Genomic DNA, 26,662 nt, shown 5'->3' on the forward strand with positions numbered 1-26,662 from the left:
CCACTGTAACAGACACAAATTGGAACAGATTGCTGAAAAAGTTAAAGTAATATTAAAGGGAATCTGTCTGTAAGTTCACTTCCCCCCTCAAAACCTGCATATTTGCATGCAGGAAACTGTACTATCTTGATAAGATGTCATAGAAGGTTATCTCGCTCTTGCTTATGAGGATAAAGATAAAGGCAATCCACCTCCCCTACCCCTTCAAAATCGCATATATGAGCAAGCAGGCAGCTGCACAATCTTGGTAACCTGTCACAAAAGGATATCTTACTTTCACTTAAGATGATTAAGTTAAAGGGAATCTGTCAGTAAAATCAACCCCCCAAACTGCAAATATGGGAATGAAGGTATTTGCTAAATCTATTGAGACCTTTAAATCTTTCATATTTTGTTGCATTTAATTCAAATAGAAATGCTGTATTAAGTTCTGTGGGCAAGACAGAACACTTCCTGAGGTTCTTCTTCCTGAAATTGTTTCTCTTACCTGCACCAGCTTTTTTAGATTGATAGCTCAGTGTCTGATTTGTTAGCCTGGCACCAGATATGACACCGAAATAATCTGGCAAAGAGGTTTGTGATATGTTGGGAAACAACCTCGGGAGGCAGAGGCTCAGGAAGTGCTCTGCTATGCCCAGAGCACTTGACACATATTTAAATGTGAATTAAAACACTGATTTCTCAGAAACGCAGCAACAGATAAATAATTTAAAGGTTGATATATACTTATGTATACAGCTGACATGTGCCCGCAACAGCCGAGGGTGGAATTGCGGTCCACCCACGGCTGTTAACTAGTCAATCTCTGAAAGCGGCATTTAACTCGCACTTACCAGAAGCGTGTCGTAAATCCCGCCCATCAGTGACGCAAGTCACCGATGGGTCAGCATGACAACCAGAGGTCTCCAGCAGACCTCTTTGGTTGTCATTGCCGGATTGCTATGAGCGCCAGCTGGTGGTTGGCGTGCATAGCAAGTGAGCTGATCATAGCCTGTGTGTAGCAGAGGCGATCAGACAACTGCAGGTTCTAGTCTCGTCTGGAGACTATTGAAGCATGCCAAAAGAAAAAAAAAAAACTAAAAATATTAAAAATATAAAAGAAATATAAAAGTTCAAATCAACCTCTTTTAGCGCCATTCAAAATAAAACATTAAAAAAATCAAATATACACATATTTGGTATTGTCGAGTTCAGAATCAAATAATTAATCTTATCACTAAGCAGTGTAATGTGAAAAAAAATTAAAAATGCCAGAATTACGTATTTTTGGTCACAGCAATATTGTATTAAAATGCAATAACGGGTGATCAAATGATCATATCTGCACCAAAATGGTATCATTAAAAACATCAGCTCAGCTCATAAAATTAAGCCCTCACCCAACCCCAGATCACGAAAAATGGAGACGATACGAGTATCCTGAAAATTATGCTTTTTTTTTTTTTTTTTTAACAAACTTTGGATACTTTTTCACTACTTAAATAAAAAAGAACCTATACATGTTTGGTGTCTGTGAACTCTTAATGACCTGGAGAATCATAATGGCCAGTCAGTTTTAGTATTTAGTGAACATGTTAAAAAAAAAAAAAACTGTGGAATTACACTTTTTTTTGCAATTTCACCGCACTTCGAATTTTTTTCCCCATTTTTCAGTACATGATATGTTAAAATTAATGGTGTCGTTCTAAAGTACAGCTCATCCCACAAAAAAAACAAGCCCTCACTTGGCCATTTTGACAGAAAATTAAAAAAGTTATGGCTCTGGGAAGAATGGGAGCAAAAAAACGAAAACTCGAAAAAAAAATACTTTGGTCCTTAAAGGGTTAAAGACTGTCATATCCATATTTGTGGTTTGGAGTTTTCTGCTTACTGACAGATTCCCTTTATGTTACCTTAATCCTTTTTAGGCCGGGGTCACACTAGACCGTAATACGGACGAGTGCAATGCGATAAAAAATCGCATAGCACTCGTCCCAATGTTAATCAATGGGGCAGCTCCCATCATCCGATATTTTCTCGGCCGTATTCAGGATCCGAGTGAAATCGCAGCATGCTGCGATTGTCAGCGTTTCTCGGCCGAGAATCGCCAATGAAAGTCTATGGAAGCCCCAAAAATACGGATCACACACGGACCAGCAGTGTGACTTGCGAGGAATACGCAGCGCTGTTAGAGAGAAAAGACGGTAATTCAGTGCGGTGTACAGTAAAATCACACTGACAGCTTAGAATAGAATAGGTCGAATAAATGTGTACACATAGAATAGGTGTATATATATATATGTCAGTGAGACACATATATATATATATATATATATATATTAATATTTCTTCCAGCGCTAGACAGCTTTAAAGCCGGTAATTCAATTACCGGCTTTTGCTTTCTCCTTCCTAAAACCCGACACGATATGAGACATGGTTTACATACAGTAAACCATCTCATATCCCCATTTTTTTTTGCATATTCCACACTACTAATGTCAGTAGTGTGTCTATGCAAAATTTGGCCGTTCTAGCTAGTAAATAAAGGGGTTAAATGACGGAAAAAATTGGCGTGGGCTCCCGCACAATTTTCTCCGCCAGAGTGGTAAAGCCAGTGACTGAGGGCAGATATTAATAGCCTGGAGAGGGTCCACGGTTATTGGCCCCCCCCCGGCTAAAAACACCTGCCCCCAGCCACCCCAGAAAAGGCACATCTGGAAGATGCGCCTATTCTGGCACTTGGCCACTCTCTTCCCATTCCCGTGTAGCGGTGGAATATGGGGTAATGAAGGGTTAATGCCACCTTGCTATTGTAAGGTGACATTAACCCCTTAATGACCGCCAATACGCCTTTTAACTGACCTGAGATATAAGAGAATAACCTCCCCACACAGGTGACAATCCAGCAGCTGTCGACTGGACACTATAGCTGACAACTTGCTGCATCAGCCATGATCAGTTTTTGCACCATCCAAATCTATTTAACCCCTTAGATGCTGCTGTCAGTAGTGACTACATCATTGTAAATGGTTAATAGAGTGTGGGGGCTTCCTCTTTATCCCAATTGGTGGTCTCAGATCATGATTGTGTGATCCTGATGTTTGCCATGGCAATTCATGACCTAATAGCGGCTTTAGAGTCTGACAGCTATAGTAATCTGCTCAGAAGTTAGTGACATTTAGGTGGTAAAAATACACTATTTCATTTCTGTCATGCCACTTTGCATTAATTCCTGAAAATCACCTGAAGGGTTAACAAACTACCTGACTGCAGTTTTCAATATGTCATGGGGTGCTGTTTTTAAAATGGTATAACTTTTGGGGGTTTCCCTATATATAGGACCCCCAAATTCACTTCAAACATGGATAGGTCCCTAAAAAAATACATTTTGTAAATTTCCTTGAAAAAAATTTAAATTGCTGCTACATTTTTAAACCTCCTAAAATGCTAACAAAATAAAATAACATTTTGCAAATGGTGCTGATATAAAGCCGACATGTGGGAAATGTTATTTATTAATGTTTTGCTACGGTATGACTATCGGGATTAAAGGGATAATCATTCAAAGTTTGAAAATTGCTAATTTTTTAACATTTTTTTCACATTTCTGATATTTTTTATAAATAAACACAAAACCTATCAACCTAAATTTACCATTATCATAAAGTATAATGTGTCACGAAAAAACAATCTCAAAATCACTGGGCTTTGTTGAAGCGTTCCAGAGTTATTACCACATAAAGGAACACTGGTCAGATTTCAAAAATTTGACTCCGTCACTAAGGGGTTTAGCCAAATTAATAATGGAGAGGCGTCAATTATGACACCTATCCATTATTAATCCAATACTAGTAAAGGGTTATAAAAAAAACACACAGACATTATTAAAAATTATTTTAATGAAATAAAAACAAAGGTTGTTGTAATATTTTATTGAACGCCCAATCCACTCACTGAAGACCCTCGATCTGTAACAAAAAAAACATAATAAACCAACAATATCCTTACCTTCCGAAGATCTGTAAAGTCCAACGATGTAAATCCATCTGAAGGGGTTAAAATATTTTGCAGCCACGAGCTTTGCTAATGCAACATTGCTCATGTCTGCAAAACCCCGGGGAATGAAGGTAAAGTAGGTCAATGACCTATATTTACCTGCATTTGCGGTGAGGCGCCCTCTGCTGGCTCTTCCTAGATCGTGGGAACTTTCCTAGAAAGCTCCCTGGCTCGAGTTCATAAGAGGGCGCCCTCTGCTGGTTGTCCTCATATGAACTCGAGCAAGGGAGCTTTCTAGGTAAGTTCCCACGATCTAGGAACAGCCAGCAGAGGGCGCCTCACCGCAAATGAAGCTAAATATAGGTCACTGACCTACTTTACCTTCATTCCCCGGGGTTTTGCAGACATGAGCAATGTTGCATTAGCAAAGCTCGTGGCTGCAAAATATTTTAACCCCTTCAGATGGATTTACATCGTTGGACTTTACAGATTTTCGGAAGGTAAGGATATTGTTGGTTTATTATGTTTTTTTTGTTACAGATCGAGGGTCTTCAGTGAGTGGATTGGGCGTTCAATAAAATATTACAACAACCTTTGTTTTTATTTCATTAAAATAATTTTTAATAATGTGTGTGTGTTTTCTTTAACCCTTTACTAGTATTGGATTAATAATGGATAGGTGTCATAATTGACGCCTCTCCATTATTAATTTGGCTTAATGTCACCTTACAATAGCAAGGTGGCATTAACCCTTCATTACCACATATCCCACCTCTACACGGGAATGGGAAGAGAGTGGCCAAGTGCCAGAATAGGCGCATCTTCCAGATGTGCCTTTTCTGGGGTGGCTGGGGGCAGGTGTTTTTAGCCAGGGGGGGGGCCAATAACCGTGGACCCTCTCCAGGCTATTAATATCTGCCCTCAGTCACTGGCTTTACTACTCTGGTGGAGAAAATTGTGCGGGAGCCCACGCCAATTTTTTCCACCATTTAACCCCTTAATTTACTAGCTAGAACGGCCAAATTTTGCATAGACACACTACTGACATTAGTAGTGTGGAATATGCAAAAAAAATGGTGATATGAGATGGTTTACTGTATGTAAACCATGTCTCATATCATGTCGGGTTTTAGGAAGGAGAAAGCAAAAGCCGGTAATTGAATTACCGGCTTTCTGCTATATCGCGCTGGATGAAATATTAATATATATACATATATGTGTCTACTGACATATATATATATATATATATATATATATATATATATATATAGACAGTATATATGTTTTTTTTGTCACATGGATCCCTTGTATAGCCGTATGTCGGTTTTACAAGCCTGCGATAAAAACACGCAGTACGGATGCCATACGGATGTCACACGGATCATTTGATGCGAGAAAATCGCATCCTCGCACTGCACACGGATCAATGTTTTGGTAACATTTGTGCGATTCTCGTCCGTCAAAAACGGTCTGTTTTTTTATACGTTGTGTGTGTCCCCGGCCTTAGTGAGATAACTTTCTGTTACAAGCTGTTAAGATTCTGTGTTACTAGTAAGGCCTCTTTCACACTTCAGTTGTTTGGCGTTAGTCTAAAACCGCCATTTTCCTCAAATAACGGATCCGTCAATTTTTTTTGATGGATCCGTTATTTTCCCATAGACTTGCATTAGCGACGGATTGTGACGGATGGTTGTCCGTTCCATCCGCCATGTAACATAGTAACATAGTAACATAGTTAGTAAGGCCGAAAAAAGACATTTGTCCATCCAGTTCAGCCTATATTCCATCATAATAAATACCCAGATCTACGTCCTTCTACAGAACCTAATAATTGTATGATACAATATTGTTCTGCTCCAGGAAGACATCCAGGCCTCTCTTGAACCCCTCGACTGAGTTCGCCATCACCACCTCCTCAGGCAAGCAATTCCAGATTCTCACTGCCCTAACAGTAAAGAATCCTCTTCTATGTTGGTGGAAAAACCTTCTCTCCTCCAGACGCAAAGAATGCCCCCTTGTGCCCGTCACCTTCCTTGGTATAAACAGATCCTCAGCGAGATATTTGTATTGTCCCCTTATATACTTATACATGGTTATTAGATCGCCCCTCAGTCGTCTTTTTTCTAGACTAAATAATCCTAATTTCGCTAATCTATCTGGGTATTGTAGTTCTCCCATCCCCTTTATTAATTTTGTTGCCCTCCTTTGTACTCTCTCTAGTTCCATTATATCCTTCCTGAGCACCGGTGCCCAAAACTGGACACAGTACTCCATGTGCGGTCTAACTAGGGATTTGTACAGAGGCAGAATAATGCTCTCATCATGTGTATCCAGACCTCTTTTAATGCACCCCATGATCCTGTTTGCCTTGGCAGCTGCTGCCTGGCACTGGCTGCTCCAGGTAAGTTTATCATTAACTAGGATCCCCAAGTCCTTCTCCCTGTCAGATTTACCCAGTGGTTTCCCGTTCAGTGTGTAATGGTGATATTGATTCCCTCTTCCCATGTGTATAACCTTACATTTATCATTGTTAAACCTCATCTGCCACCTTTCAGCCCAAGTTTCCAACTTATCCAGATCCATCTGTAGCAGAATACTATCTTCTCTTGTATTAACTGCTTTACATAGTTTTGTATCATCTGCAAATATCGATATTTTACTGTGTAAACCTTCTACCAGATCATTAATGAATATGTTGAAGAGAACAGGTCCCAATACTGACCCCTGTGGTACCCCACTGGTCACAGCGACCCAGTTAGAGACTATACCATTTATAACCACCCTCTGCTTTCTATCACTAAGCCAGTTACTAACCCATTTACACACATTTTCCCCCAGACCAAGCATTCTCATTTTGTGTACCAACCTCTTGTGCGGCACGGTATCAAACGCTTTGGAAAAATCGAGATATACCACGTCCAATGACTCACCGTGGTCCAGCCTATGGCTTACCTCTTCATAAAAACTGATTAGATTGGTTTGACAGGAGCGATTTCTCATAAACCCATGCTGATATGGAGTTAAACAGTTATTCTCATTGAGATAATCCAGAATAACATCCCTCAGAAACCCTTCAAATATTTTACCAACAATAGAGGTTAGACTTACTGGCCTATAATTTCCAGGTTCACTTTTAGAGCCCTTTTTGAATATTGGCACCACATTTGCTATGCGCCAATGCTGCGGAACAGACCCTGTCGCTATAGAGTCACTAAAAATAAGAAATAATGGTTTATCTATTACATTACTTAGTTCTCTTAGTACTCGTGGGTGTATGCCATCCGGACCCGGAGATTTATCTATTTTAATCTTATTTAGCCGGTTTCGCACCTCTTCTTGGGTTAGATTGGTGACCCTTAATATAGGGTTTTCATTGTTTCTTGGGATTTCACCTAGCATTTCATTTTCCACCGTGAATACCGTGGAGAAGAAGGTGTTTAATATGTTAGCTTTTTCCTCGTCATCTACAACCATTCTTTCCTCACTATTTTTTAAGGGGCCTACATTTTCAGTTTTTATTCTTTTACTATTGATATAGTTGAAGAACAGTTTGGGATTAGTTTTACTCTCCTTAGCAATGTGCTTCTCTGTTTCCTTTTTGGCAGCTTTAATTAGTTTTTTAGATAAAGTATTTTTCTCCCTATAGTTTTTTAGAGCTTCAATGGTGCCATCCTGCTTTAGTAGTGCAAATGCTTTCTTTTTACTGTTAATTGCCTGTCTTACTTCTTTGTTTAGCCACATTGGGTTTTTCCTATTTCTAGTCCTTTTATTCCCACAAGGTATAAACCGCTTACACTGCCAATTTAGGATGTTCTTAAACATTTCCCATTTATTATCTGTATTCTCATTTCTGAGGATATTGTCCCAGTCTACCAGATTAAGGGCATCTCTAAGCTGTTCAAACTTTGCCTTCCTAAAGTTCAGTGTTTTTGTGACTCCCTGACAAGTCCCCCTAGTGAAAGACAGGTGAAACTGCACAATATTGTGGTCGCTATTTCCTAAATGCCCAACCACCTGCAGATTTGTTATTCTGTCAGGTCTATTAGATAGTATTAGGTCTAAAAGTGCTGCTCCTCTGGTTGGATTCTGCACCAATTGTGAAAGATAATTTTTCTTGGTTATTAGCAGAAACCTGTTGCCTTTATGGGTTTCACAGGTTTCTGTTTCCCAGTTAATATCCGGGTAGTTAAAGTCCCCCATAACCAGGACCTCATTATGGGTTGCAGCTTCATCTATCTGCTTTAGAAGTAGACTTTCCATGCTTTCTGTTATATTTGGGGGTTTGTAACAGACCCCAATGAGAATTTTGTTACCATTTTTCCCTCCATGAATTTCAACCCATATGGACTCGACATCCTCATTCCCTTCGCTAATATCCTCCCTTAAAGTGGACTTTAGACAAGACTTTACATAGAGACAAACCCCTCCTCCTCTCCGATTTTTACGATCCTTTCTAAACAGACTGTAACCCTGTAAGTTAACTGCCCAGTCATAGCTTTCATCTAACCATGTCTCGGTTATTCCCACTATGTCAAAGTTACCTGTAGATATTTCTGCTTCTAGTTCTTCCATCTTGTTTGTCAGGCTTCTGGCGTTTGCGAGCATGCAGTTTAGAGGATTTTGTTTTGTTCCAATCTCCTCACTGTGGATTGTTTTAGAAATGTTCTTACCTCCCTTCTGAGTATGTTTTCCTGGGTCGTCTTTGTTCGAGTCTAATGTTTTTCTTCCCGTCCCCTCTTCTTCTAGTTTAACGCCCTCCTGATGAGTGTAGCGAGTCTTCTGGCGAATGTGTGATTCCCAGGTTTGTTGAGGTGTAGTCCGTCTCTGGCGAGGAGTCCATCATACCAGTAATTCACACCGTGGTCCAGGAATCCAAATCCTTGTTGTCTGCACCATCGTCTTAGCCAGTTGTTTGCATCAAGGATCCTGTTCCATCTCCTGGTGCCATGCCCGTCTACTGGAAGGATAGAAGAAAAAACTACCTGTGCATCCAGTTCCTTTACTTTCTTCCCCAACTCTTCAAAGTCCTTGCAGATTGTCGGTAGGTCCTTCCTTGCCGTGTCATTGGTGCCAACATGTATCAGAAGAAATGGGTGGACGTCCTTGGAGCTGAAGAGCTTTGGTATCCTATCGGTCACATCCTTGATCATCGCACCTGGAAGGCAGCATACTTCTCTTGCAGTTATGTCCGGTCTGCAGATGGCTGCTTCGGTGCCTCTCAGTAGTGAGTCTCCCACCACCACCACTCTTCGTTGCTTCTTGGCTGTACTTTTTGCTGTCACTTGTTGCTGTGTGCCCTTTTCTTTTTTGCTTGCTGGTATTGCTTCATTCTTAGGTGTGCCATCTTCATCCTCTACAAAGATTTGATATCGGTTCTTCAGTTGTGTGGTTGGTGATTTCTCCATGGTCTTCTTGCTTCTTTTGGTCACATGCTTCCACTCATCTGCTTTTGGAGGTTCTCTGACACTTTTTGCACCTTCTGTGACCAGTAGAGATGCTTCTGTTCTGTCTAGAAAGTCTTCATTCTCTTTGATGAGTTTCAAAGTTGCTATTCTTTCTTCCAGACCCCGCACCTTTTCTTCTAAAAGGGCCACTAGTCTACACTTCTGACAGGTGAAATTGGATTCTTCTTCTGGTCGATCTGTGAACATGTAGCACATGCTGCAGCTCACCATGTAGGTTGTCACATCTGCCATGTTGCTCCTAGATCCTGCTGACTTGCTGTGTGTTTTCCTTCTTGTGTAATCTACTCAGCCAAGCTCTCTTGCAATAATGTCCTACAGGCAAAAATTCACGCGCCGTAAGGCGCGCGGTTTGGTGATGCTTTTGAAGCAGCTGGTCCCGGCTGTACCCAACGATCTTCTAGCTTAGGGAGACTTCGCTTCTCCCAGAAGGCACCTGGAATATGCAAATTAGCCTCCTGAAGCTTGAATCCCTGGTTTCAAGCTGTGACGGATCCGTCGAAATTTGTCGGTCGTTTTCTGAAAATAGACGGACATTGAAATGTTTTTTGTCAACACCGAAATGGCGGATCACGACGGATCCATCGCGTCCGCCATTCCATAGAATGGCCGCCTATGGGCGACGGATCCGCCGCAACCGTTTTTTCAGCGGATCCGTCGCCCCAATCCGTTTTTTCAATTGCGCATGCTCCAAAAAGTAGATTCTTTTCCCAGACAACCCCAATAACGGATCCGTCAAAAAAACGGATCCGTTAGAACCGTTTTCTCAACAATTGTGACGGATCCGTCAATCCGTCACTATGTCGGTAGTGACTGACGCCAAACAACTGAAGTGTGAAAGAGGCCTTAAGGTAAACTTGGTAACACCTGTATGTTTTTAAGCAAACAGTTGGATGCATGCTATCTAGGTAAAAAAAATAGTACTTGGGTGGCAACGTTCTACATGGAAACCTTAGATCCATTCTCCATACTGTTGTTGAAGACCAAGTACACCAATAATGGCAAAGTAATAACTTACTGGCAGTGGTGTATTTTGGGATAACATGCCCTGCCACACTGCAAACTGTTCAAAATAGTTTTGAGTTATATGTTGGTTATATGAGCGAACCCGAACTGTAAATAATAATAACATATAAATAAGTAATTGGCATCTGTCATCATGCTGCCATTTCTAGGGCACAGAAATAATTTTTCTGGACCGGGGTGTGCTTTTTAGTAGTCTGGGAAATAAATAATTGGCATCAGCTGTCTTGTTGCCATTTAGAGCTAAGAAATGTTTTTTTCTGAACTGGTGTGTGTTTTCTAGTAATCTGGGAAATAAACAATTGGAATCAGCCGTCTTGTTGCCATTTCTAGAACAAATAAATAATCCATAGCTATCCAATAATTAGAACTTGTAACAATCCAGTCAACTTGGCAGTAGTTGTGCAGGCACAGCAGCATATTTTGCCTCATGTGTGCCAGGCAGCCAGAGGCAAAAACAACCTGTCTTAGTGGTAGGTGTACAGTCTGAGTCCTCTGTATCAATTTGTTTTCTCGGTATTCCCTCAGCCACACTCTAGTGATGCCGGTGAGCTGGTTTGAGTGCCACCCTGATGTGAACACAGATGACACTTATCCTCCTCCTCTTCATCCTCCAAAACTGTACCCTGGCTGGACATTTGTGTACCTGGCCGCTTTTGATAAAGGGACCCATCCTCCAAGACATGCCCAGATGCCTGGCCTAATAATGGTGCGACTGGTCCCTGTTCCTCCTCCTTCTCCTCTAGTGCCACCACCTCATCCACCATCGTTTGAAGCTTTGTTTTTCTATGAGGCATAGAAGTGGGATAGTAATGGTGATGGCGTTATCAGCACTGGCCATGTTTGTGGTTACTCAAAGCAGCACAACACAGCACACACATTGAGGCCCACTTGATCTTGAAGTGGTGTTGTTGTGCAGATCGACTCCACTGTGCGTGCTGCAGCTCAGACTCCACACATATCAGAAAGCTTCAGAAGCTGGCACCTGTGTTTCGTCATCATCATCATGAGAGATGTGCTGTAGTGGTCTGCTGACTGTTTGGAATACCCCTCCCACATAATCATGTTCCAACAGAACAAGTGGTTGGGCATCAGTGCACTCAATCTCTTTGAATTGTGGGGCAGGGCCAGTGAGATGGGCCATGGAACCACAGCCAGCAGAGACATAAAAGCCCAAAAGTGAGTGCTGCATGACTAGGGGCTCAGACTGCTTACCTGACTTGCAAGGGGGTGAGGTGGAAGACCATGAGCCGCTGGTGCCAAATCTGCACTTTCAATAGGGGACCTGGTGGAATACAAAGCAAAGAGACTGAAGGCACCCTCAGCCAACCAATCTCATACCACTTCTAGTGTTCTGGCCTCACCATTCATCCAACAATATTTGGGCCTACGAAATTACACACAATGTACTGTCACCTGTATGCTGCAGAGGAAGGCCTTTCATTTGTGTTCATAGCAGACACAGATCACCAATGCGCTCTCTCCTTGCAGCAGCGACATCACCACGACCACCAACACGGCCATATATATTTGATGCTCTCCTCATTGTTTTCAAATCAAAAATTGCAGAGTATTACATGGCCTGTATACAGAAAGAGTGTGGCCAGCAGATTATTACACTTTTTTTGAGGCTTCCTCAAAAAATAGATTAAAAGAAAAACAGTGTTGGTTACCTCCTCCTACTCCGCCTCTTCCACCTATACCACCATGTCTTCCTCAATCTCTTTCTCCACTTGTACCTCTGCCTGTTTGTTCAAGATTATAATTTTTTTCTTTATTTTTATTCTATGTTAATCCATTTTCCTATCCATATTTGTTTGCAGGGCTTATTTCCTGCTTCTTATCCCCATTTGGCTTAATTTTGCAGCCGACTAGCCCTTACTATCACCATTTTACAGCCATTTTGAAGCACTGAAGTTCGGGTCCCTAATGATTTCTATTGGGATCGAGTTCATAGTCAAGTTCAGTCCCGAACCAAACTTTCACTGTTGCTTCATCAAACCAAAACCGAACATCCACGGGTCTGCTCATTACTAGTTATATGGCACAGAGTTCCAACAAATAACATGGCCTCCAAATTTCCAAGACCTCAATGAGATCGAGCATCTATGGGATACACTGGAAAACCAAGTTCAGCTCGTGAAAGTGCCATCTCCTACCTTCCAGGATTTAAAAGACCTGATAACAACCATTTGGTGCCAGATAATTAGGTCACATTTATACATGCAAAACATAACCATTCAATATTATACAGGAAACAAACTAAGATGAATAGTTGATAAAGTCAAAAGACCTAAATGATATGGACTGTGCACAAGTATTTATAACATATAGATCCAGGATGTGAACAATTAGCGTATTAAATTTACATTTACTACAGAAATGCTTCATATTAATACCATTATTTTACCAGCTTCTTTGCTGGGACCTTCAATAGAATTGTTACTAAACCTGACTGGTTGCAAGCAATTATGTATTGTCATTATTTCTAGAACTTACAGAAAAGATAAATTTGAAAGGAGATGTTCATCAGAAGAAGTTTCACAGCTGAAGGACATATTAACAAGCAGTCTCTATCGTGTGCGTCAAAGGGTAAGATACAATTTATCCTATTATCTTTATAATAAACAATAAAATTGTAGATATGGTAATAAAAGGTGTTCAGTAGGGATCAGTGAATGTGCTTGGTGATACTTAGATATCACTCGAGCATCTGGCGCTCGGATGTGCTCGGCACTCGACGAGCATTGTCTAGTGCTGTAGTGTTGATACTAGTGCTGATGCTGAACTAGCATACAGTCATGGTCAAAAGTATTGACACCCCTGCAATTCTGTCAGATAATACTCAGTTTCTTCCTGAAAATGATTGCAAACACAAATTATTTGGTATTATTATCTTCATTTAATTTGTCTTAAATGAAAAAACACAAAAGAGAATGAAGCAAAAAGCAAAACATTGATCATTTCACACAAAACTCCAAAAATAGGCCAGACAAAAGTATTGGCACCCTCAGCCTAATACTTGGTTGCACAACCTTTAGCCAAAATAACTGCGACCAACCGCTTCAGGTAACCATCAATGAGTTTCTTACAATGCTCTGCTGGAATTTTAGACCATTCTTCTTTGGAAAACTGCTCCAGGTCCCTTATAGTTGAAGTGTGCCTTCTCCAAACTGCCATTTTTAGATCTCTCCACAGGTGTTCTATGAGATTCAGGTCTGGAATCATTGCTGGCCACCTTAGAAGTCTCCAGTGCTTTCTCTCAAACCATTTTCTAGTGCTTTTTGAAGTGTGTTTTGGGTCATTGTCCTGCTGGAAGACCCATGACCTCTGAGGGAGACCCAGCTTTCTCACACTGGGCCCTGGGCTGCAAAATTTGTTGGTAGTCTTCAGACTTCATAATGCCATGCACACGGTCAAGCAGTCCAGTGTCAGAGGCATCAAAGCAACCCCAAAACATCAGAGAACCTCCGCCATGTTTGACTGTAGGGACCGTGTTCTTTTCTTTGAATGCCTCTTTTTTTTCCTGTAAACTCTATGTTGATGCCTTTGCCCAAAAAGCTCTACTTTTGTCTCATCTGACCAGAGAGCATTCTTCCAAAACGTTTTAGGCTTTTCTAGGTAAGTTTTGGCAAACTCCAGCCTGGCTTTTTTATGTCTCGGGGTAAGAAGTGGGGTATTCCTGGGTCTCCTACCATACAGTCCCTTTTCATTCAGATGCCGACGGATAGTACGGGTTGACACTGATGTACCCTCGGACTGCAGGGCAGCTTGAACTTGTTTGGATGTTAGTCGAGGTTCTTTATCCAACATCCGCACAATCTTGCGTTGAAATCTCTTGTCAATTTTTCTTTTCCGTCCACATCTAGGGAGGTTAGCCACAGTACCATGGGCTTTAAACTTCTTGATGACACTGCGCACGGTAGACACAGGAACATTCAGGTCTTTGGAGATGGACTTGTAGCCTTGAGATTGCTCATGCTTCCTCACAATTTGGTTTCTCAAGTCCTCAGACAGTTCTTTGGTCTTCTTTCTTTTCTCCATGCTCAATGTGGTACACACAAGGACACAGGACAGAGGTTGAGTCAACTTTAATCCATGTCAACTGGCTGCAAGTGTGATTTAGTTATTGCCAACACCTGTTAGGTGCCACAGGTAAGTTACAGGTGCTGTTAATTACACAAATTAGAGAAGCATCACATGATTTTTCAAACAGTGCCAATACTTTTGTCCACCCCCTTTTTTATGTTTGGTGTGGAATTATATCCAATTTGGATTTAGGACAATTCTTTTTGTGTTTTTTCATTTAAGACAAATTAAATGAAGATAATAATACCAAATAATTTGTGTTTGCAATCATTTTCAGGAAGAAACTGAGTATTATCTGACAGAATTGCAGGGGTACATTTCAAAAACCTGACCGGCACATCCAAACATAGACCAAGTGTGAACAGGTGCTTAACCTAGAGTCGCCAACTCGTATATAGTTAAGTAAATAAGGCAGCACACTGCAGCGCTAAAACATGTAAACTTGAAAACACGAAATTTGAACTGCATTACTGCACTAGAAATATGAAAAATGAGAGCTTTTAGCGCATAAAAAATTGGCCATTTTTATGCACTAAAAGCTCTCATTTTTCATATTTCTAGTGCAGTAATGCAGTTCAAATTTTGTGTTTTCAAGTTTACATGTTTTAGCGCTGCAGTGTGCTGCCTTATTTACTTAACTATATACGAGTTGGCGACTCTAGGTTCAGCACCTGTTCACACTTGGTCTATGTTTGGATGTGCCGGTCAGGTTTTTGAAATGTATTCTTTAGCCTTCTGATCGTGCACTCCGCCTCCTAGCTTCAGGTGTTTTAATTACAGCAGGTCCAATACCCCTCCACAGAGAGAGAGAATTTTAGTCTAAGAAGAGGTTTCACATGTACCCATTCAGATGGAGACGTTTATTCTCAGCGAGGTAAGGCTAGTTTAGGACCTGGTATAAGAGAGATGCCGTAAAGGGGCTACCAGGTACAAATAAAATTGGCCATTTTTATGCGCTAAAAGCTCTCATTTTTCATATTTCTAGTGCAGTAATGCAGTTCAAATTTTGTGTTTTCAAGTTTACATGTTTTAGCGCTGCAGTGTGCTGCCTTATTTACTTAACTATATACGAGTTGGCGACTCTAGGTTCAGCACCTGTTCACACTTGGTCTATGTTTGGATGTGCCGGTCAGGTTTTTGAAATGTATTCTTTAGCCTTCTGATCGTGCACTCCGCCTCCTAGCTTCAGGTGTTTTAATTACAGCAGGTCCAATACCCCTCCACAGAGAGAGAGAATTTTAGTCTAAGAAGAGGTTTCACATGTACCCATTCAGATGGAGACGTTTATTCTCAGCGAGGTAAGGCTAGTTTAGGACCTGGTATAAGAGAGATGCCGTAAAGGGGCTACCAGGTACACATAAAATTGACCATTTTTATGCGCTAAAAGCTCTCATTTTTCATATTTCTAGTGCAGTAATGCAGTTCAAAGTTCGTGTTTTCAAGTTTACATGTTTTAGCGCTGCAGTGTGCTGCCTTATTTACAGAATTGCAGGGGTGTGAATACTTTTGGCCATGACTGTACTAACAGTCCTTCTAAGGGCTAATTCTGTGCTTTGCTGTTTGTATCAGATACATTCTGCAATTAGCTTAGGGACAGCTGCAGGAGTAGGGAGAGTGGCAGAATACACCCTCTAGACAGGGCTAAGGGCTTTGCAGTCTGTTGCCAAATACTGTATATAGCTGCTGCACGTGACCACGTTATTTTTTTTTTAATGGGTGAAAAAATTGACTAAATTGTCATCCATTCAGTTTAACATTCTTAGTGTTTAGGTGGCATATAAAACTCAAAAAAAGAGTTCAAACTTTTTTTTATAGATTAATTTAGTCATTCATACAGTTTAATGTGGTTAGTGTTACACTACAGTAGAATAGGAAAAACAGTTTACATTTTTTTTCTGGATTCAATTAGTCATGTGTACAGTTTAATGTATTTAGTTTTACATTTCGGTGGAATATAAAACTCCAAAAAAAGTTCACATTTTTTTCTGGATTCAATTAGTCATCCATATAGTTTTACGTGCTCTGTGTAAAACTCTGGTGATTTAAAATTGTTGAAAACTGCTTGTCCTGTTACAGTTGACCACATTTTTTTGGTTACAAATATTGGTTATTGTCATCCATACAATTTGACCTGCTTTGTTTAAATTACAGTGGCTTAACATTTAAAAAAAACTCCTAGCCTGCTACTGTTGACCAAATTTTTTTGTTCCAAAATTGAATATTGTTATCCATATAGTTTAACCTGCTTTGTGCAAAACTACAATGGTTTAAAACATTTTAAAAACCACTTGGCCTGCTGCAGTTGACCAATTTGTTTGGTTCCTTGCAAAAATGTAGTTACATTTAATAAAAGAAACTTCGTTTTCAGTGACCCAGAAATTAGAAAATGCATAAGGCGAGATGTAAGGGATCGGAAGTGGAAGTGGTGATGATGATGCTCTCAGACACCGAGGATGTGGGGAAGGTATTACTACGCCTATTGCTGGAGCACTAGAAAGATGCCCATCCACAACACATAGCTTTCTGTCTAACTTTACAGGGAGGCACAGGACACCACTTCTGAAGCCACGCCAGTGCGAAAAGATGGTTAGTTGGATAGCAGATAATGCTTCCAGCATGCTTGCCAGCACCATCAAGTTTTTCATACGGTCCAGTCTCACCAGTCAACAGTCTGAATCACTTAATCCTCACCCTGATCCTCTTTCCTCTCACCATGTTGAGTCCCAGGAGACCAGTGATACCACACTAGGACACTCCGAAGAGCTCTTTCAAACATAATTTCTTGATTGTGTCCTCTCATCCTGCACATTCCAAGAGAGACAGTAGGAGTGATCCACAAAACGTAGAGCAGCCACATTCACAGGAAGATGACTGCGGAGAACATAACATTTTGTTTAAGGAGGCAGATGATGAGACACAGTTGCCAATAAGCAGGGCCGGCTCCAGGTTTTTGAGGGCCCCGGGCGAAAGAGTTTCAGTGGGTCCCCCCTTTAACACATACCCCGATTCATGATCGCATATAAACACAGCCATGTAGTATTTAACACTGCCCACGTAGTATATAGCAGCCCATGTAGTATATAGCAGCCCACGTAGCATATAGCAGCCCATGTAGTATATAGCACAGCCCACATAGTATATAGCAGCGCAGCCCACGTAGTATATAGCAGCCCACGTAGTATATAGCAGCGCAGCCCACGTAGTATATAGCAGCGCAGCCCACGTAGTATATAGCAGCGCAGCCCACGTAGTATATAGCAGAGCAGCCCACGTAGTATATAGCAGAGCAGCCCACGTAGTATATAGCAGCACAGCCCACGTAGTATATAGCAGTGCAGCCCACGTAGTATATAGCAGTGCAGCCCACGTAGTATATAGAAGCGCAGCCCACATAGTATATAGCAGCACAGCCCACGTAGTATATAGCAGCGCCACTCACTCAGGCACTGGTAGGACTAGGAGCTCCTCCTGAATCTGCCTCATAACTTCAGCAGCACTGCAGCCAGCCAGGGGCGGAGATCAGAGCAGAGAACGTGCTCTCTCCGCCCACAAACAATGTCACACTGGCTGCCTTCTCTTAACCCCTATGTGTGCCTGCCTGGCTGCACTGACTGAGTGAGAAGATGCTTGTGTCAGAGCTGGCACATAGGGGTTAAGAGAACGCAGCCAGCAGTGACTTTGTGGGCGGAGAGAGCATGTTATCTCCTGCTCTGCTCTCCCAGCTGTATCTATGACAGCGTGAGTGGGCCCCCCTCTCTCTCTAGGGCCCCGGCATTTGCCCAGGTGCGCCGGGTGCTGATGCCGGCCCTGCCAATAAGTCAGGTTGTTGTTAAGTCACCAATTCAGGAGAACTAGGATGCGGTGGTGGAAGACGAGTTAGTGTTTGACAAAGTCACTGACTAAACCTGGGAAGCTGGCAGGCAGAGCAAGGTCAGCAGTGCCGAGGGGAAGGGATCCTCAGCAACAAAATAACAAAACAGGCAGGAAAGGTTAGTGCGGTGACCAGAGGGAGAAGACAGGCAACTGTTCCGCAGAGCACCGACACTCGTGAAGTTCTCTGTCACAAAGTTAGGTGTTCTCCAGTCTGGGACTTTTTTAAAGAGAGTTCTGAGACAAAAGATAGTCCTTTTCAACCTGTGCCATGCCATGTTCAGCAGGGGTTTGACCACTAATAACCTAATCACGACCAACATCTCATCTAAGTACCCGATTTGGTGGGCCGAAAGACTGGGTCCATGATTGGTACCATCATGTGACACCACTGTCTTGACATTTGTGCAGTTCTCCAAGACTTTGAAGACTGCACAAAGATGGTCAGCCGCAATGATGCCATAATCAGAGCAACAATCCCATTTCTATGCCTACTTAAACAGTCACGGCTCAAAATTAAAGCTGAAGCTTTGCATGCTTGCCAGGTGGAGTTAAAGGAATACAGGAGACACAACCAGCATCATCTCATCTGCTTAGTGCAGATTGGGTAGCAATGAGAAGGTGTAGGCTGAGGAGGAATAACATGAGCAGGTACCTACACAAGCTTTGTCCCATCTTTCCTACATTGATGGGCTGAGGAGGGTAATGAGGAGGGAGAGATAAAAGAGGAGGAAAGGATGGAGAGTAGCCATCATGGTGGAGACAGGGATGTGTTGGCTGTAGGGAGTTTGGTACATATAGCCGACTTTATGTGCCACTGCCTTTCCCATGACCCACACATTATTATTAATAATAATAATAGTAATAATAATAATTTTATTTCTATAGCGACAATATATTCAGCAGCACTTTACATTTTAGAGGGGACTTGAACAGAAAATAAAAGACATTCCGGAATAATAATAATAATACATAAATCAACAGATACCAAGTGGATTGAGGGCCCCGCTCACAAGCTTACAATCTATGAGGAAATAGGGGACACGAAAGGTGGATGGTAACAATTGCTTTCATTGCATGGACCAGCCATAGGCCGGTCTCACACTAGCGAGTTTTACGGACGTATGAGCGCATAAAATACATCCGTAAAACACACATTACACACGGCCCAATTATTCTCTATGCCCCAGCTCCTATCTGCCGTATTTTACTGATCCGTATTATACGGCTTTCTACGGCCATAGAAAATCGCAGAATGCTGCGTTTGTCACCGTATTGCGCAAAAAAAATCGGCAATGAAAGTCTATGGAAGCCAGAAAAATACGGATTACACACAGACCAGTAGTGTGGCTTGTGAGAAATACGCAGCGGTGTTAGAGAGAAAAGCCGGCAATTCAGTGCGGTGTACAGTAAAATCACACTGACAGCTTACAATAGAATAGGTAAAATAAATGTGTACACATAGAATAGGTATATATATAAAAGCCGGTAATTCAATTGCCAGCTTTTGCTATCTCCTTCCTAAACCCGGCATGATATGAGACATGGTTTACATACAGTAAACCATGTCATATTCCCATTTTTTTTGCATATTCCACACTACTAATGTTAGTAGTGTGTATGTGCAAAATTTGTCCGTTCTAGCTATTAAATTAAAGGGTTAAATGGCAGAAAAAATTGGCGTGGGCTCCCGCGCAATTTTCTCTGCCAGAGTAGTAAAGCCAGTGACTGAGGGCAGATATTAATAGCCTGGAGAGGGTCCACGGTTATTGCCCCCCCCCTGGCTAAAAACATCTGCCCCCAGCCACCCCAGAAAAGGCACATCTGGAAGATGAGCCTATTCTGGCACTTGGCCACTCTCTTCCCATTCCCGTGTAGCAGTGGGATATGGGGTAATGAAGGGTTAATGTCACCTTGCTATTGTAACCAGCAGAGGGCGCCTCACCGCGAATGAAGGTAACTACAGGTCATTGACCTAGTTTCCATTCATTTGCTGGGGTTTTACAGTCAGGAACACAGCTGCATTATAGCAGAGCTCCTGGCTGTAAAAAAAATTAACCCCTTCAGATGGATTTACATCGTGGGACGTGACAGATCCTCGGAAGGTATGTATATTGTTGGTTTATTATTTTTTCTTTGTCACAGAGCGAGGGTCTTCAGGTGAATTACCAGAATAATAAAATATTCAAACAACCTGTGTTTTTATTTCATTAAAGGACTTTATAATAATGTGTTTGTTTTTTTTAACCATTTTAGACTATTGGATTAATAATGGATAGGTGTCATAATTTATGCCTCTCCATTATTAATCTGGCTTAATGTCACCTTACAATAGCAAGGTGACATTAACGCTTTATTACCCCATATCCCACCGCTACACGGGAATGGGAAGAGAGTGGCCAAGTGCCAGAATAGACGCATCTTCCAGATGTGCCTTTTCTGGGGTGGCTGGGGGCAGATGTTTTTAGCCAGGGGGGGGCAATAACCGTGGACCCTCTCCAGGCTATTAATATCTGCCCTCAGTCACTGGCTTTACTACTCTGGCAGAGAAAATTGCGCGGGAGCCCACACCAATTTTTTCCGCCATTTAACCCTTTAATTTAATAGCTAGAATGGCCAAATTTTGCACATACACACTACTAACATTAGTAGTGTGGAATATGCAAAAAAAAAAAATGGGAATATGACATGGTTTACTATATGTAAACCATGCCACATATCATGTCGGGTTTTGGAAGGAGATAGCAAAAGCCGGCAATTGAATTACCGGCTTTTAAGCTATCTCGCGCTGGATGAAATATTCAAAAAAAAAATATATATATATATATATATATATATATACAGTTAGGGCCAGAAATATTTGGACAGTGACACAATTTTCGCGAGTTGGGCTCTGCATGCCACCACATTGGATTTGAAATGAAACCTCTACAACAGAATTCAAGTGCAGATTGTAACGTTTAATTTGAAGGGTTGAACAAAAATATCTGATAGAAAATGTAGGAATTGTACACATTTCTTTACAAACACTCCACATTTTAGGAGGTCAAAAGTAATTGGACAAATAAACATAACCCAAACAAAATATTTTTATTTTCAATATTTTGTTGCAAATCCTTTGGAGGCAATCACTGCCTTAAGTCTGGAACCCATGGACATCACCAAACGCTGGGTTTCCTCCTTCTTAATGCTTTGCCAGGCCTTTACAGCCGCAGCCTTCAGGTCTTGCTTGTTTGTGGGTCTTTCCGTCTTAAGTCTGGATTTGAGCAAGTGAAATGCATGCTCAATTGGGTTTAGATCTGAAGATTGACTTGGCCATTGCAGAATGTTCCACTTTTTGGCACTCATGAACTCCTGGGTAGCTTTGGCTGTATGCTTGGGGTCATTGTCCATCTGTACTATGAAGGGCCGTCCAATCAACTTTGCAGCATTTGGCTGAATCTGGGCTGAAAGTATATCCCGGTACACTTCAGAATTCATCCGGCAACTCTTGTCTGCTCTTATGTCATCAATAAACACAAGTGACCCAGTGCCATTGAAAGCCATGCATGCCCATGCCATCACGTTGCCTCCACCATGTTTTACAGAGGATGTGGTGTGCCTTGGATCATGTGCCGTTCCCTTTCTTCTCCAAACTTTTTTCTTCCCATCATTCTGGTACAGGTTGATCTTTGTCTCATCTGTCCATAGAATACTTTTCCAGAACTGAGCTGGCTTCTTGAGGTGTTTTTCTGCAAATTTAACTCTGGCCTGTCTATTTTTGGTATTGATGAATGGTTTGCATCTAGATGTGAACCCTTTGTATTTACTGTCATGGAGTCTTCTCTTTACTGTTGACTTAGAGACAGATACACCTACTTCACTGAGAGTGTTCTGGACTTCAGCTGATGTTGTGAACGGGTTCTTCTTCACCAAATTAAGTATGCGGTGATCATCCACCACTGTTGTCATCCGTGGACGCCCAGGCCTTTTTGAGTTCCCAAGCTCACCAGTCAATTCCTTTTTTCTCAGAATGTACCCAACTGTTGATTTTGCTACTCCAAGCATGTCTGCTATCTCTCTGATGGATTTTTTCTTTTTTTCAGCCTCAGGATGTTCTGCTTCACCTCAATTGAGAGTTCCTTTGACCGCATGTTGTCTGCTCACAGCAACAGCTTCCAAATGCAAAACCACACACCTGGAATCCACCCCTGACCTTTTAACTACTTCATTGATTACAGGTTAACGAGGGAGACGCCTTCAGAGTTAATTGCACCCCTTAGAGTCCATTGTCCAATTACTTTTGGTCCCTTGAAAAAGAGGACGCTATGCATTACAGAGCTATGATTCCTAAACCCTTTCTCCGATTTGGATGTGGAAACTATCATATTGCAGCTGGGAGTGTGCACTTTCAGCCCATATTATATATATAATTGTATTTCTGAACATGTTTTTGTAAACAGCTAAAATAACATAACTTGTGTCACTGTCCAAATATTTCTGGCCCTAACTGTATGTGTGTCTCACTAACATATATATATATATATATATATATATATATATATATATATATATATATATATATATATATAGACAGTACATATGTTTTTATTATTTTTGAGCACATGGATCCCTTGTATATCCGTATGTCGGTTTTGCAAGCCTGCGAGAAAATCTCGCAGTACGGATGCCATACGGATTACATACGGAGGATGCCATGCGCAAAATACGCTGACACACCCTGCCTACGGAGGAGATACGGACCACTATTTTGGGGACTTTTCAGCGTATTACTCCCGTAAATTACGGACCGTATTTTTATGCGCTGAGTGTGACGCCGGCCATAATGTAATAAATAGGGTATTCATGTAATGCTACATGAAGCGGTAACCAACCAGTATGTGTAAAAGTACAGACACAAAGGGCTATTACATGCATTAACAGTGTGAGAACAGATGATACAAGGGTCCTGGTTATAAAGAAAATTTTGAATGGGCAACACAGAGATAGTTAGAAAATATGTTGAGGCAGTAGGCCAGTCTGAAGAAATGCGTTTTTAGGGCACCCGTAAAAATGTGGGTATTGGGGATTAATTGAATTGTCCTGGGTAGTGCATTCCAAAGAATTGGCGCAGCACAACTGGAGACGGGAGTGGGAGGTTCTGATTATTGAGGATGTTAATCTTAGGTTATTGGCAGAACGGAGGGCACAGGAAGAGTGGTACACTGAGACAAGGGAGGAGATGTTGAGTGGTGCTGAACCATGGAGTGCTTTGTGGGTGAGAGTGATAAGTTTATATTGCACTCTGGAGTGGATGTGTAACCAGTGCAATAACTGGCACAAGTTAGAGGCATCGGTGTAACGGTTGGTGAGGAATATGATCCTGGCTGCAGCATTCAAGCATTACATTTATCTTGTCCAAAAAAAAGAGTACTGGTTGTTCACCCTGCTAGACCAAAGCTAAAAGGAGAACCTTTTATCTCTCCTTCCTAAGGTGGCGAGGTCTACTAAAATGGGGCTATACTAGGCCATTGTGGAAAATATGTTGAAAAAATCACCATCAGACAACGCTAACAGTAAGGGGCAAGCTTCCTTGCCCAATCAAGGAGGAGAGGCGAGGAAGACACAAGCCAGGTACATCAAAGGCAGTGGTACATTGTCAAAGGCCTGGGCCAATTTCATGACATCCTCACAGCATTAATGCCCTGATGACTGGATATTTTTGACAAGGAGGGAAAAGTTTTAAGGATGGTCAAGCAATACCTGGCTGACAAAACCAGCATACCCTCTAATTCCTCTGTGACCTACAACTATTGGGTTTCAGTGCTGGACACCTGGCATGAGCTGTCCCTCTATGCCTTGGAGATGTTGTCCTGACTTGCTGCTAGCATCTTGTTAGAGCGGGTTTTTAGTGACGTTGGAGGGTATCATAATAGACAGGCGCTCTGGGCTGTCAGCAGAAAGTGCTGACAGGCTCACTCTGATAAAAATGAACCAAGCCTGGATCAGCTTTGACTTTTCCACAACACCAGATGACAGCAGCACATAAAGTGTTTTTAATCTTCAATATTTGAATGGGCCCACCAGTTGTTGCCTCAAAGGTCTCTGGATGACTAGATGACCCTCCTAATCATTTTTTACTGGCTTTGCACTGTGTGCAAAGCATTTATGAGTGTAAGTACACTTTCATAATTTTTTTTGAGGCACTCCACTTTGTGCCTTCAAGGGTGTATGGATGACTCTCCTTAGAATTTTGTTCTGGCTTTGCACTGTGTGCAGATCCTTTATGAGTATAAGAGTAACACAACTGAAATTTGTTAACAACCCATCCAATCCATGCAGACAAATTAATCAAACCATACATCTCAATAAATCAAGTTATGTTTAATAATGAGAAATGACACAGAGAAAAAGTATTTAACATGTTCACTGAAATTTAATTTATTCATACAAAAGCTTTTGTTGAGGTGTGTTTTTTATACCAATAGGAACCCTTTATGTACTAAAGATAACACAGATAAAATATAGCTTTTAATTAATATGACAATTAAAACCATGCCACAAATACAACCAGATAAACACATAAAACACACAACCGTGCACTCTGGGATAACCCTCTGTTTACTTATGCACATTGTTGGTCTTTAGTCCGTGTATCTCACCCTGTCACAAACCTAGCTTATATATATGATTATTCATAAATATATATATATATATATACACAATCAGCCAGTTAGTCTGCCTATCTTTTTCCTGTCTAGTGTAAGTGCTGGTCTGTGTGTGACACCTATATTAGGAACCATACTAGGAGACATAGGGACAGCCGACGGTGAGTGGGGGCGCCAATCTCGTATCTGTATTTAGGGTGCCAACCTCCACGGATAGGTAGGCAGTACTAAGAGGTATTGTTTGGCAGGGTTATCCCAGAGTGCACGGTTGTGTGTTTTATGTGTTTATCTGGTTGTATTTGTGGCATGGTTTTAATTGGTATATTAATTAAAAGTTATATTTTATCTGTTATCTTTAGTACATAAAGGGTTCCTATTGGTATAATATAGATTGTCGTTGACCTTTAAGAAGCTGCTAAGACAGCTCCAAGTGGTGTTGAGGTGTGTTTTTTGCCCATTGTTCCACACAAACACTCTTCAAATGCTGAAGGTTCCGTTGGCTTCTTCTATGAGCTTTGGTTCATTCCATAAATTTTCCATTGGATTCAGGTCAGGTGATTGGCTGAGCCATTCTAGCATCAATACTTTTATTCTCTGAAACCAAATTATAGTTTCTTTGGTTGTATGTTTGGGATCATTTTTCTTGCTGAAATGTCCACACTTATTTCATCTTCATCATCCTGGTATTTGGCAGCAGATTTTTGTCAAGAATATCTTTCAACTTTCCTTCAATCATATGAAGTTTGGCAGTGCCATATGCTGAAAAACAGCCATACAGCATGATGTTCCCACCTCCAAATGTTACTGTTGGTAAAGTGTTTTGGGGTGATATACAGTGCCTTTTGGCCTCCAAACATGTTGTGTATTATGGCATCCAAAGAGTTCAATTTTGGTCTCATCTGACTGGACCATATTCTTCCAGTATGGGAGACAACTATCTAATTGTTGTTAAAGGGAACCTGTCACCACTTTTTTGCTCTATCAGCTAAAAATATCATTTAGTTGCTTGTCAGGTATGCATTACACATCTACATTTGAAACCCCCCGACATCCCATGCATCACCCATAAAAACCTTTTTAATTGCGGGCAAAGCTGAAAAGCAGTATGGCGCATGCGCCAGTACTGCGCCATACTGCTTTTTGGCTTTGCCCGCCTTTGGGCAAGCATACTGTGCACACGCGAGGTCACATTGCAATGCGCACGCGCAAAATCTGTACTTGCTCTGCAAGATTCACAGCGAAGAATGCGTACAGCAAGCCGAGGAGGGGTGGAGTGAGGGAACAGAGGCAACGCCCATCGAACCAGACTGAACAGATTAACATATAGTGCGGAACAAATTAGAAAGGTTTTTATGGGTGATGCATGGGGTGTCAGGGGTTTTCAAATCTAGATGTGGAATGCATACCTGACAAGCAATTAAATGATATTTTTAGCTGATAGAGCAAAAAAGTGGTTACAGGTTCCCTTTCAGCAAACTTTAAAAGTTCTTGATTGTGCTTTTTGTTTAGCAATTGAGTCTTCTGTGGTTAGTTACTTATAGTTTTCTTTGAAAAAATTGTACCTGCTGATTTCAGTTCTTTCTGTAGCTCTCCAAA

At 41.4% G+C, this 26,662-nt stretch overlaps 1 protein-coding gene across 1 annotated transcript in view; it reads left to right on the plus strand.

Annotated features, from left to right (window-relative positions):
- SLC9A4 (solute carrier family 9 member A4) overlaps window positions 1-26,662 on the plus strand; it is a 126,819-nt gene that overhangs the window by 94,418 nt on the left and 5,739 nt on the right. The window contains exon 9 of the mRNA XM_069757626.1: window positions 12,953-13,052. Within this exon, the coding sequence (XP_069613727.1) occupies window positions 12,953-13,052 (100 nt within the window). The remainder of the gene's footprint in view (window positions 1-12,952; window positions 13,053-26,662) is intronic.

Source organism: Ranitomeya imitator, chromosome 3, assembly GCF_032444005.1.
Source record: "Ranitomeya imitator isolate aRanImi1 chromosome 3, aRanImi1.pri, whole genome shotgun sequence".
NCBI lineage: Eukaryota > Metazoa > Chordata > Amphibia > Anura > Dendrobatidae > Ranitomeya > Ranitomeya imitator.